The sequence below is a fragment of the Diuraphis noxia genome, unplaced genomic scaffold, assembly GCF_037042655.1.
Source record: "Diuraphis noxia isolate RWA-SAM2 unplaced genomic scaffold, SU_Dnox_SAM2 contig0002, whole genome shotgun sequence".
Lineage (NCBI taxonomy): Eukaryota > Metazoa > Arthropoda > Insecta > Hemiptera > Aphididae > Diuraphis > Diuraphis noxia.
This window is the reverse complement of record NW_028301712.1, coordinates 56,107,729-56,122,518: the sequence shown is the minus strand read 5'-3', so window position 1 is coordinate 56,122,518 and position 14,790 is coordinate 56,107,729. Positions and strand designations below refer to the sequence as shown.

General features: G+C 26.9%; 1 protein-coding gene across 1 annotated transcript in view; it reads right to left on the bottom strand.

The window, feature by feature from the left end:
- The window catches only part of CAH1 (carbonic anhydrase 1), a 28,199-nt gene extending 23,976 nt beyond the window's left edge, over positions 1–4,223 (bottom strand). The window contains exon 1 of the mRNA XM_015515771.2: positions 3,874–4,223. Within this exon, the coding sequence (XP_015371257.1) occupies positions 3,874–3,910 (37 nt within the window). The 5' untranslated portion in view covers positions 3,911–4,223. The remainder of the gene's footprint in view (positions 1–3,873) is intronic.
- Positions 4,224–14,790: the final 10,567 nt, after the last annotated feature.

Below are 14,790 nucleotides of genomic sequence, written 5' to 3'. Positions count from 1 at the left end.
TACTATAGACTTACCTATACTTGCTGGGCGTTGTGCTAGTTAGTAAATTATATTTCACCGGAATATAATTTTAAAGGTACAATATATTATGGTTAATTAACTTAACGTTAATCATCAGAAACAGTAACACGGACATTTTGAAAGATAAATTATAGTCATCGAAAAATAACTATTATGATATACACAAAATACGCTTGACAAGTGACAACCATTATTATAGGTGCATATTTACGTTTATCAACGCCTATCTCAACAAAATTTGTCAGAGTAAAACATTTTACACAAAACGCTTGATTGTGCGTGAAGAGCATAACTCTAGTGGTCTAATCCAACATAATACACAAAAAGTAATAACACTCATGTCTCATACTATAGCTAAGTATAGTAGTTATTTCTAAATTTATATTTTATAATCTAATTTTGTTAAATTATACAGTATTATTGTTTAAATATTAATTTATCGGATGATCACATAACCTAACTAAATACTTTATTATGCAACTATATATTATGATTAATATTAAGAGGGTTTAAGTTATAAAACATCATGTAACACAAAAAAATAAAATGTGTAAAAAAAATATCAAAATAAATAATAAAATGTGTTATTATAGAAAAATAATTTGAATAATAAAAACGAATACAATGTTATTAATTTAGAACTTAGTAAAAAATTGAGTATTCAAAGTATATATTTTATTGCAGATATTAGCTTAAATATCTTAATGCATATAAACATAATTGATAACATGATCATAGCATTCATGTGTGTTTATACTGCAGTAGTATTTATGGTATCTTATGTTTAGAATATTATAAAATCTCTATACTAGTTGGGAATTACCAACAATAATTATTAGCAATTCCAAAATTCTATTTAAATCTATATATTGGGTTCCTACCAATAATTAAATTTATTACGATAACACATACATTGTTCAAACTTGTAATAAAAACAGGTTAGATAATAGATTCATTACTAATAAAATGTAGTAATACATGTAATTCAGGAATAATATTTTAAAAAACTTGACTGTATCATTAAAATGTCATGATTTATAATATTTCCTGAAATTACAAGTTTCACATACTCACAACGCATAATTTGTATTTATTAATGTTAAAAATGTCAAATTAAAAATAATGGTGAGAATAGTGAGAAGTGAGATATAGGGAGAGTTGTACGTGTAATCTATTGAAGCAAATGACAGTAGAAGTAAAATTTAAATTTAAAAATAATGTAAATAACTAAATACTATTAACATTGCACTTAAAAAAGAAAGGTTGGTACTTGTTCAAACTATAAACTTTTTTTCTTCGAAAAACCATCACACAGAAAAATTGAAAAATTTTAACAAAAATAACACGAGTAATACTGCGTTGTAATGAGAAAATTGAGACCAATGCATTAAAACAAATATTTATGTATTGTATATGGCTGTAAACCAATTATCATATGATATAATTGGAAATTAATTCATTGTCTGAAGCTTTCCGTCAGGTTTTTAATATTTACAAAAAACAAATCAATCAAAAACTCATAAAATACTAAGTAAGAAAGACAGAAAAAACTTTTAGTAGTAAAAATAAAATATATTAATTAAAGTTGGCCTTCCTTAATTCCGTAAAAATAGTTTTAACATGCTGTTTTAAAGTAAAGGGGTTTACCCACTGTGTCTTTTAAATCAGTTGCTATAAACGTTACATTATTTAATGGATATCGCTTTATAATATTGTTAATAATTTATTTATTTAACTATAATGTTTCCCATCGTTTAATAGTATATTTATTGGTATTATATTATATAGTATGACGAGCATAATATGAAGGATGTAGGTATAAATACTTGGGATGGGCCAAATATTTATACCGAATACCCTTCAAATAAAATAGGTACCTTTATTTATACGTTTAAGACAATGTCTTTATTATTTGGTAAATAATTAATAAATTGAATAATTTAAAAACATTCTATATAATAGTTTTCATTTGAACAGTCAATAGAATTAAGATTCTACCAGATGGTAAAAGAACAGAGAAATCACACTACTGTATAGGCGTGTATAGGTGTCAAATAAACCTCATCATTGAATAAGGTACATAATGATAAATCATTACATACGAAAAACAGTACTGAACGGAGACAGACAGCCATGTTATTATTAAACTAAAAAGTATAATTTATTTTTATTTATATTATTATAATATGTACTGTTATTTAATTTAACTATTATCTAATACAATACGTTGGACTAATTTTTGGCAGTAAAAACTACGTACAATATAGTATAATTAGCTGTTATTAACTTAAATTATGCCAACACCGACAGTGTGAATAGATTCAGAGATTATTAAATAAAAATTATTCTAAATGTTTAAAAAATTGCATTTTGTACAATAAATACTAAATAATAGTATAAATAGTTGCAAAAAGTTTCAAAATAAATGTAATTTTTGTTAAAAGAAGTCAGATTCTAAAATCCATGGGTAATAGTGAATTTAATCTTTATACCACTATGTAACCAGTAACCTATCTACCAAAATAAATTACATAATAACATAATGTAAGTAATTTTTTAAAACTATTAATAAAAAAATATTATACTAACAATTATTATGAAGTAAAAGTTCGGGTATGAATGTAAAAGTTGCCGCACTACAAACATAATAATATATTATTATATCATCGACATTTGTATAGGCGCAAAGCTTTCACTTCTCTTTGGAATAATTTACGACATTTATTAGTAAAATATATATGTAGATAATTAAAACCGTTAATTAAATAAAAATTTAACTCAGAAATATCTAGAAAAATACGTTTGATAACAATCGCGAAAAATCGTATAGATACAGAGGGATATTCAGTCCGAGATTTCTAAATATTTTTGAATTTAAATAAGAATTATGAGATTAAAAGTTAATATATATATATCTAGGTACCTAAATGAAAGTTTAACAGAAAATAATTTTAGTAAATCGATGGTACCTAATGTGTGTAAAATTGTAATTAACGTATAGACTGATTTTATAATAGTTGCTAGAATAATAATAGTTTAGTCAGATACCTATCATGGTTACCAAAAGTATTGGTACATATAACTACTAGGTACACAATACATCCTTAACAAGAGAAATTATTCTTATTCTTCATTCGAAAATTATAGACGGGAATTTAATGTAGTGTACTAAGATATTTTTCGTTTATTTCATTTTCATTATGGCCCTTCTGACCTAACCAAATATTAAAAAACCAAAAAATTGAATTTTTATATTACTAGCTATATAAATTGTGAACCTACTTTTTGTGGTACATTTAAAACATAATCAATTAATCACCCCAATACCTCATCATCAGAACTTTTATGACATTTTTCAAGTATATTTTCCACATCATTTGAAAAGGAGATTATTTAAAAATTAGTTCCCTACGATCATAAATATGTACATATTTGCTTCATTAGTAATCATATGCTTACAATACAAAATAGAAGGAATATCAAATATCTAATTAAATAAAGAACATAAATGAAGAATAGGTAAAATAAATATTCCACCATTTCTACTATTACAGCCCAATACCGAGTCTGGTCAAAAACTGGTTTTAATCGAACGGATGATAATAATATACAGCAACGTAACCGAATAAAATTAAGGCGTAATAGAATAATAACACAGCAATAATAATAACAGGTGCCGTCAACACATAAATCTATGAACTATAAAATTTGTGTATTGTGCATATTATAATTATAATATTCTAACTAAAAACTACCGTGATAGTAGTTCAAAGTGGTCCTAAGTAAAAGTAATAAATTTTTAAAAAAACGTAATAATAGTCTAGGTACTAGCCAAGCTCTCCGAGCACCTACCGTTAAACTCTTCGTATCCCCATTCGTCGGTCGTCATGATGTGTCCTGGTGGTGTATCGCCGTGGAGGAAAAGGTATGCGACCCGAGATATTGTTGCGCAGAAAGAGTTCGAAAATCGTATGAAAACGATAAAATTGTTACAGTAACAGTGTTCAAATAATTGTGGTCCGTGTCCGTGTCGAAGAAATTCCAAGCGCAAATAAACAATAAATGGCAATAGCGATCGCGGTCGCTATGCGAATGAGCGAATGCGATTGACGCCGCCGGCCGTAGTCGCTGTGCGTACGAAAAACTATAGAGTTAGAGTTGGCGGCGATATGCAGCTCAGTCGGCGGTCGTATTATAGCGGTCTGTTGATAGGGATAGGTATAATAATATTATAGTAAGTGTAGTGCAGCGATGAAATGCGTTTCGGACGGTCGGTGGGAGGGGGAAATCGCCGCACTCGCCTGAAGTGTGTAGTGACGGTGTGGTGCGCGTGCGCGCGAATATCGGTAGGTCTGATGCGCGTGTGTGCGTATATTACGACTTACGAGCCGGTTTTTTCTATACGATTTCACTCCTATTATATTATTATGATATAGTAGGTATGCAGTATTGTACGTGCATAATGTAATATTGTTTATGTATTATATTAATATTGTTGTTGTTGTATAGTTCATTATTATTATTTCATCGTCGTGTCATGTCGTTTCTTTATTCAGGTTTCTCCGGAGTGGGGGCGAAAACGCACGTGCTCCCCGGCTCCCGCGGCCCGCGCCGACCGCTACACGACACACGCCGGCCGGCCAGCGCATGCGTAACTCCATCGAAGGGTGAGAGCTTTTTTGTCATTCTCTGAGGGATCGAAGAATTCAGAACCGCAGGCAAAGCGCTTTCAAACATTAGTATTCGTCGGTGTGTGTGTGTGTGTGTGTGTGTGTGTGTGTTATACGACGCTATGTAACAGTATGTTCATAATAACATTAATTATCTATAACATAATATGTCTAATAATATACGAAACAATACGCTGATGTAGCCTGTAGACAGCTGCGAAATAATCGTCGAAACGTGCATCATGTATACTGTATCTATACAGTGTAGGGTTTAGAAGGTATATTATTATGAGTTATGAGTTATGAGTATTATGACCAATGACCAACACTTGGGTAACGGCTAATAGGATTTACTGCAACACCGCGTGGACGAGGACAATAAGTCGTCGTTAAATTGTACCATATCGTGTTTTTCCGAAAACGCGTCGTTGTCTCGTTGTCGTTGATCTACGACTTACAAGTCTACGAACGTTGCTTGATTTATACATTACAGACTGCTGTTGTCCGCAATTACAACTATAGGCTTAATACTTCTACCTACTAAATGGCTAAATGTACATATCGATACCTAAGAGCACACGTGTTCCATGTCCATTTTCCTCATTTTTGGCAAATCACTAATGAAGTTTTGTTGCTTGCATAGCTTTAAAACTAGAACAGATATTCCTTTTTTATGATTAGTAATTATTAATTACTATCCAAAATAAAATATTTTTGAAAAATTGTGAAGTGTTTGAATTATAACAGGAAGTTTAAGTTATTTTTACAATCAAATTCAATTAAATTAAATTAAAAGTCAGACAGAACTTCTGTGCACATAAGACACAGCTTCAACATGGACATAGAAATGAAAATTCAAAAATTCAAATATCAAATATCAAAACTTTTTTTTTATTGTTCTTCAAAATTACAATTTAAAATAACAGAACACAAATAAGTATTATGTAAAAATTAATTTAACATGTCAGTGAAAGAATTAAACAATTAAAATGAGTTAAAAAAATGAATTAAAAATACTTAATTAACTTTAATGTTCGTCCAAAGTTTCTTGTTCGTCGTCTACATTCCATAAAGCTTGGTCTCTATTTCCATCAGCTGAGGGTAATCATCGAAGAAGGAGAAGTAGTCATGAGGTATAACTCCTTTTTTGATAAGGTTCATAAGGTCTTTTTTTTGGCCAAAACACTACTGGGTGTTGTTCATTATATTTTTTGGGAATGTTAATGGATTCCCATAACATATTTTTCTCATTGACGTTTATGTACTCAAAAATCAAAATTGCCTACAACTACGTCATACTTATAACCAACTAAATTTTCACCTTGCACAAATCTGAAATCTCAACCATTTCATAGCTTCGCCCTTAACGTTTTTTTCTGCTCGTCTCTATTTTAGTACTCAAGTCCTGAAGATCATAAATATCATCAAATCGATTTTGGTAAACTTCGTAAGGAAATGGTTTTTTCCCTACACATTTCAATTAAACATTTATAATCACTCGGCACATATAAATTCCGATGTTGTTTATACCTTTCAATCGTCGCGTGGATGCTATCTGCCTCCAGATAGCTGTGCCCCCTTTCCATAAACTATAAGTCAATTTTTTTGATGTTACCAACCGTATTTATGGTATATAACAAAGCAGCAAAAACGCCACACATCATGTTATGATGACAGATTGAACACGACAGCGATTCAATGGTATATTGACCCAGATAGTGACGTGTCGTCTTGACTTGTCTGACATATTATTACAATTTACAGTTTAAACTATAAAATTAAAAATTAAATAAAAATTTAAATTTTTTAATTAATTAAAACTATATAAATAAATGATAATTGATTTTATTTCACACGGTTATAGCCAAAAAATATAAGGTTAGGTTAATACTTTGATAATAATATTGTTTTTTTAATTGGAAGATGTTTAGTAATATGGTTGCCAAAATTAACCAATAAATAGCTAAAGTTATATTTTATAAAGTTTTGATTTTGATTTAAAACTTTACCTGAACAATAAATGAAAATTAATTATGTTAGTTAAAATATTTATCCTACGTTTGAATATTTTGATAAAAAGTAAAAACCAATGTTATACTCAAAGCATATGATGCAAAACTACGGGTTAGGCCAGTCAGGGCAATGGGCATGGCCTGACCTAATACTGACTTGATAAAATTTAAAACATAGTTTTAAGGTTGTATTTTTCTTATATATTCATCATTTGGCCTATATGTCCCAGTAAATTTTTTCCGTTCCTTTACAAATATCATGTTAATATCAGTGTAATTAATTTTAACTCATAAAATGATCTTAAAATAAGCACTGCCTATATCAACAATAATTCGTAATTTCGTAAGTATATTATTCAATTATGTGATATAGCAATGATATTTTATTCTTGAAATTTACTGTACAATGTATATAATTTTCATTTGAAAGTTGAAGTGAACATCTGACAATGGATATCAAGTTATATTTGTATGTCAAATCATCTAATTTCTTCATAGGCAAGTTAAATTTACTTTTTTTTGTATTATGTTCAGTATTCAGTTTTTATAATAATTACGACAAAATTTTTACTATATTTGAAAATCCTGAACATTTTTTGTGACATACAATACTTTCTTAGCTTTATAGTAATATACTGTAATGTTAATTATTTATTATAAGATACCTATAATATATTATTTGAAAATAATTTGATTGCGACAAAGAACTTACTGAAAACTTACAATATAACTTATTATACTTATATTATTATGAATTATGATTATAATAATTATTAATGTATATTTTACTATGGTTAAAGCCGAATTCTCAGCCACGTTGTCTCATACGAGGGGATTGGTATACTATGGTTATAGTTATAACTTACAAGTTTACAAATGGTAGCCAAATATGGTTTAAAAGTTGAGTTGCAGTCAATTCTTGGTTGCAACTTGGTTATTTATGATACCAAAAGAGTAATGTCCAATCACAATATGATTTGATCGACACAACAAGATACACGACGTAAGTAGCTTTGAATCCGACTTAATACTATAACAAGTTGTTTGTTTTTCTTCGCAAACTTTTATTAGAGTAATATAGGACTATAGGAGTATAAGATACAGGTCATGAATTCGAATAGTATACACATAGTTAAATCTTAAATATGTAAATATAAATATTATATTCATACTTATTTAGTGTAATTTTTCCATCTGTTGAAAAGATGAATTGAAATTGAATAAGATACTATGTGGATTATGTGGGTGTAAATTTACCATACGCATTTTAGAAATTTAAAAATTGCCTGGCTCAAGTTACTATATTATTTTTATTTTCTACTAATTGTTCACTATGAGCACAATAAATTTACAATCGTTCGAAAAAAAATAGTTATTTAAACGATTTTATTTTTGAAGTAAAACTTTAGTGACAACACTTTTGTATACAAACAATTAATTCGTCCTGCATTGACATACGGTATTCAAATCTGGGCCTCAACCAAAAACTCAAACCTAAATCTTCTCCAATTCTTTCGGTCGATTAGTCTCCGTCTTTTGACAAATGCACCTTGGTATGTTAGTAATCATACAATCCATAGAGACCTGAATATTCCAACTCTTCACAACCTCGCTTCAACACTAGTGCACTATAAAAAAAATTCATTCTAAACCAAATAATCATCCAAACCCGCTAATTTCAAACCTCTCCTCTAAGACTCTCTTGGATAACCCTTCTCGTAAAACGAAATTGGCCTCGTGATTTACTTTGCTAAATAAAAAAAAAAAAAACAGTTTTAAGTAGTGTCAATGGACGCACCCTTCACTCAAGCCTCCAAACCTTGTAAAAAAAATCTCTTATTTGCTTATTGTTTTATTATACTACAGATTTTAAATACATTTATTTATAAAAAAATAAAAATAAAAAAAATATTTCTTTTGATGTGGGGTAACGTAAGCCAGATTCATGGGCTCAACAGTTGCAACCAAATAGCGTCAAAAAACTTGACGTACTTAACGTGCCTATTCGACACTAAGGGTCCAATACTCCAATCAGACGATCGGATTTTTCATGCCGGGTGCCGTGTTTCTGCTAGCGCAATAAATATTCCGGAACCGGCGAACTGGCTAACTGAGTGAACTACCCGGCTAACGAAAAACGTAGTCACTGTCTGTATGACAGACCATTTTATTTAATATAGGTACACCATTTATTAAATATAATAATATATAATATAACAATTTATATAAATTTAATATAAAAAATAAATAAATGTAAGCCACTTACATTTTAACAATCAAACTCTGTGACTTCTTTAAATGTGTTCAGTAAAATAGAACTAAAAATAATTTGATTAAGAATAATGAAAGATAAGCTAGGTATATAATATTATATACAGACATAGTTTATACTCTGTGTGATTTACGAATTATATTAAACTATTGTCCATTATGTATGTATGTTGTATGTATATAAATATATTATTCTATAATTTCTTACTACTTAATTCAAACATTTCAAAACGTAATTACTAATTCTTTTTAGTTTTTATTCTACTAATTTTTAAATATCTAAATACTACTAAATTCAAAAGTGTATAATAATTATTAATTTTTCTCTGAGTAGATCGATTGATGTTATTTCTATCAAAGTAATTCATTTTACTACCAATAATAAGCCCAATGGCCCATGTTGCCTAGGGTATATACAGGGTGATTTACCAAGCATGGACACCCCTTTTTTTCTTTAATAATGAACTTATTTAAATTCTAATTTTTGGAATATTGAAATATACTCAAAGACCATATTTTCCAATTCTTAAGATTTTTGTTCTACTTAAGGAGTGTCCTGTGCAGATACAAACTTCTATTTTTCAAACGAAAACCTCCTTTTTACTGTAAATTATTTAATGGATAATTTTTTTGAGAATTTTGTTGTATTGAAATCAAAATTCAAACGGGTAAGTTTTCTAGTTCTTAAAATGTTTGTACTAAGAATAATAGTCCTTAAAAATCGTTTTACAAAAGTATAAAATACACGTACAATTGGAACTAGTATTTATGGCAATGATACTTAGGTAATTTTTACAAATTAATTACGTTGACAGATTATTATTAATAACTAATATTTTCAAGTCCACCATAGACCATATATCTTAAAAAACCTAAACCATGGACCTTCTAACTTTATAACACAAAGTTAAATAAATTAAAAACTTCTCATAGAATTTCAATACATCAAAATTCTCAAAAAATTTATTTACTAAATAATTTACAATAAAAAATTGGGTTTCTCATTTGAAAAATAAAAATTTTGTAAGGCCATAGTACACTCTTTAAGTGGTACAAAAAATATCAACATTTTCTTCTAAATTTGATTTTTGAGTAGGTATATTTAAAAATTACAAAAATCTGATTTTGAATAACTTCATTATTAAAGAAAAAAGGGGTTAAGCTTGGTGAATCACTATGTATACAATAAAAAAATAAAATAAAAAATAATTCATACCAATAAATAATAACACAGAAAATTGAATTTATTTTTACCAAAAACATCGCATTTAAAAATGTTACTATTATGTGTATACTTAAAATATTTATATTTATATATTTTATAATTCAACGGGTACCCATATAGTCCTTTTACAATTTAGAATGCGGTAAAAAAACGGCCAATAATGTATAGAATAAGTAAAATTATAGAGAATAATAAATATAATTATTATTATATACAACACTAAGTAATATTGAAAAGTATATACATACTATATAAGTATACAAATAATTAAATATATAAAACCATAAAGAAAACAGTGATTGAATATAATAATAAACTTTAAAATTTTCAAGCTCCAATATTTTTAATTACATCAAAATAAATTTTAAAAAAGTGGGTAAGTGGGTATCGCTCTGCTGTACATTAGGGGGTGGGTGGACCTCTGACTAGGGTAGATTAAATTTGAATGCAATGATAGGTATCATTGTATACGAAAAACGATTCTGAACGGAGACGGTTTATCTGTCTAGGATATATTATAGATTATCAAAAATTTTCAAATCTTAAATTTAAAAAGAAATTTTCTTATGAATTTCTAGTTTAAAATAATTTGCGAATTTTCGTGATTTTTACGTATGTTGTCAAAATTCAAACTTTTAATGCTTTAAAAAAAATTGTGCATATGTATTCTTATAATTTTTTAATCACTATAAGAATAACTTATGAGAAACTTTGTATTAAATTTTCAAGTATTTTGATACGGCCAAAAAAATTTTTATCGACACTTCAAAAAAATGTAAAATTTCAGTTGTCTATAAATATCTCAAAAAAAGTCAAAATATTTTGAAAATTGAATTATGTAAATAAAATATCAATCTAAATAACTGGTAAAATTTTCAAGTATCTACGACTTATACTTTTTGATAAATAACAAATATTTAAAATCGTTTCTGGATAAATCGTTATCGTTACGCTATTTCGTAAAAATTTAAAATTCAAACACACTTAAAATTTTTCCTATAATGATGCTTCGAGTTTTCTCTATTGCTACTTGAAGAAAAACTTATGGAAAACGTAGTGTTGTATTTTTAATTCTTAGTTATAAACACAAAAAATTGTATGATTTTTCAACTTCAAAATTACTTGCAAATTTTCGCGTTTTCGACAGATTTCGTAAAAATATGAACTATAAACGCTTATAAAAAAAAATTGTGACTAACGATTTTTAATTTTTTTTAGCTACAATAAGAGCAACTTATAAGGAACCTTGTATTAAATTTTCAAGTTTTTTTGGGCATCCAACATTTTTTTACCGACACTTCAAAAAAAAAATTCTCAACAAAATCGAATATTTCAGTGGTATATAAATAACTCAAAAAAGTCAAAAATTTTTTGAAAATTAAATTGCATATAGATAACACTAACATAAACATTTGGTGAGAATTTCAAGTATTTACAGAGATTAGTTTTTGAATTAAAACCATATAAAAAAAAGCGGGTAAGTCGTGTATGTCTTGCATGGATGAACAGATTTTTTTTAAAACTGTTGAAAACGTTTACTTTTGACCTCTATAATGCACCAAGGATATTCACTATTTTTTCGAATTATTTTATTTTTTTTATTAATTATCTTCGAATTATTTCGACTAGTTATGCTCTACACAAACAAACAAAAAAAAATACACATCATTGTAAAATCAATACATTCATCACTTCGTTCAGAATCTAAAAGTTACCTAGTCTAAGTTTGAGTATAAAATTTTGTTAAATTTAAATATAAAGTGGTACCCATGATAAAAATACTGTGTCCGTATATTCTTCAAATTTGTTTTCAAACTTACTTTATTTCGATGAATTTTTTAAATGGTTACTAAAAAAATCGTACCATTCGTACCCATAGCCCATGTATCTTTAATATTTTTAAAATTGTATTATATAACAACTTCTGATGGACATTACACCTATTAAATAATTTTCAAACTTTAGTGAAAATGATTATATTGATATTGGTAATGAAATATTAAGCTCAGTAGCCTCTTTTAGATTATCAGATAACTAACCATGTGATGCATTTTGTATTCTCATAACAAATGGTGCACACCTATAGCTCAAAAGGCTCAACATTATTTTTGTACATGTTTTATACTTGTAAATGTAACTTGTCCTTAGATAAATTCTGGTATCCCGCGTATACTATTACGTATATTATTATAGCGATATTACTTTGTAGAGGTTTGTACAGTAGGTACACCCAACGACAGAAATAAGATTGTTAATATTGGTATTGGAGTCTAAAGCTGTTTAAGTTTTGTTATAAATTCGAGGACTTCTTAAGCTCTATTATTCTTAATATGATTTAATGCGATGGCCAAATACCAATAGCATAAGAAAAGTTAATATTAGAATTGTAAGTAAGTGGTAACGGATTTAACTTTGATATTATCTACTTAAAAATAAAGAATTTGTAAATAACATAAATATGTAAGAAATGAGAAAGTTATAACAACATGGATATCGTTTGATACATAAATTATAAATATAGAATACACACATTGTAACTTATCGGCATCGGCTGAAGTTTGTTTATTTTAAAGAACATCTTTATTTCATTGGCATAATAAAATAGATCTATCTATAGAAGTACAAATTAAAAAAAAAAATGGTGCTACTATAATCAATATCTATTTATAGTCATACAAATTTACTGTTCTATATTATGAACATTCAGGAACGTATGCTTTGTAAAGACTTAATCATTAAATTCAAATTTAAACACACCTAGTTTATACTTTAGATCAAAGGTGGTCAAGTAATTTCTATTGTTTTCCGATAGATTAAAGTAGTAAATAAATAAACTTCGGAAAAAAGTCATATTTTTTTATAATAAGCGTTGAAAGTTCAAATTTTGACAAAATACGTAAAAATCATGAAAATTTGCAATTTATTTTGAGTCAGAAATTCATAAAAATTTATTTTTTTATTTTTAAGATTTGAAAATTCAATACAAGATTCTTCATAAGTTTTTCTACTTTTATCAAATAAAAAATGTCTACCGGAAGGTTAAATTAAATTTTATGAGCATTTGAATTACAACATTGGATATTCACTCAATTTTTCGAGTACCGCCGATATTTTTATTCAAATATTTTTCAAAAACGAATTACTGTAGAAACTTGAAATTTACACCATATGTTTATTTTATTGATTTCTATACTTGAAAAAAATTTCAAAATATTTCAACAATTTTTAAGTTATTTAAGTTCCAATGTTTTTTGTTTTTTGTTCTATAAATGTCAATAAAATTTTATCCATTTCCATTGAGTCAAAAAACTTGAAAATTTAATGTTCCCCATAACTTTATATAATAGCAGTTGGAAAATATAAAAATACATAGGCACGTTTTTTTTTTTTATAACCATCTAAAGATTAAATTTTGTCAAAATTTATTTAATTGAAAATTTACAAATTTTTCAGTTGTTAAAAATGTATGAAACGCTTAAATTTTATAGCTAAGAATTGAAAATTTAAAACAAGGTTCCGCGTAATAGTAGTTAATTCTATGAAAAAAAATCTAAAAGCTATTCAAACACTGTTTTTTTTTTATAGTTATTTTAAGTTTAAATTTGGATGAAATTATAATATATTAAATAATTAAGAATAACAGCTTTAGCTATAGATATAATTTAAAAATATTATTCGTGGGTACTTAATTGTTGGGTACGCAATGAATCTGATTTATTAATTTGGAATTTATTTTATAGGTATCTACATTTTTTTTTTTTTAATAATAATAACAATATAACCAATATAGTATAATATATCCTAGACTGATAAATCGTCTCCACTCAAAATCGTTTTTTCGTATACAATGATATTATATCATTGAATTCAAATTTAATACCATCCATTATAGTAACCCATTTGTAACCTTCTGTACAGCAGAGCGACATCCACTTACTTACCCGCTTTTAAAAAAAAAATTAAATTCTTAAAAATAGTTGAGTATATATAATATTAACGATAAGAAGAGTTTTCTATTCATTTTCAAATATTTGAAGTTTTTACTTAAATTTTAAGTAAGATTTAAATTGCTTAGCAGGTATAAAAGTGTAAATACAATTAATTTATTTTATATTATTTCCGTCTACCATCAACACCCAATTTTATTATTATGTGATATTTTAAATATACATTTATCATTTTGGATATATAGCCATATAATAGTTTGTAAATTAATATTTACATATAAATGAATAATATGAAGTAGGTATTAAATTTTGCCATATTTTCTTTGGAATTAATATTACAACAAATTTAAGAAGGCTAGAATAGATCTAGATGCTATAATGTATTCATCCTATATCTAATTTACAGGCTGGATATATTCCATGTAGATAACTATTTATGACAATTTTCAATATGTACTTATCTGGTATCTCTATTATGGAAACTTTAACCACAGTGCATTAATTAAAATTAAAATTTACAGTAAACATATTTAATCATTGTTACCCATATTCAATATTCATATTAATATATTATATACTATATAGTATGTAGTATATACATGATATAATGTTGCTACCCAATTAAATAATATATTAATACCTAT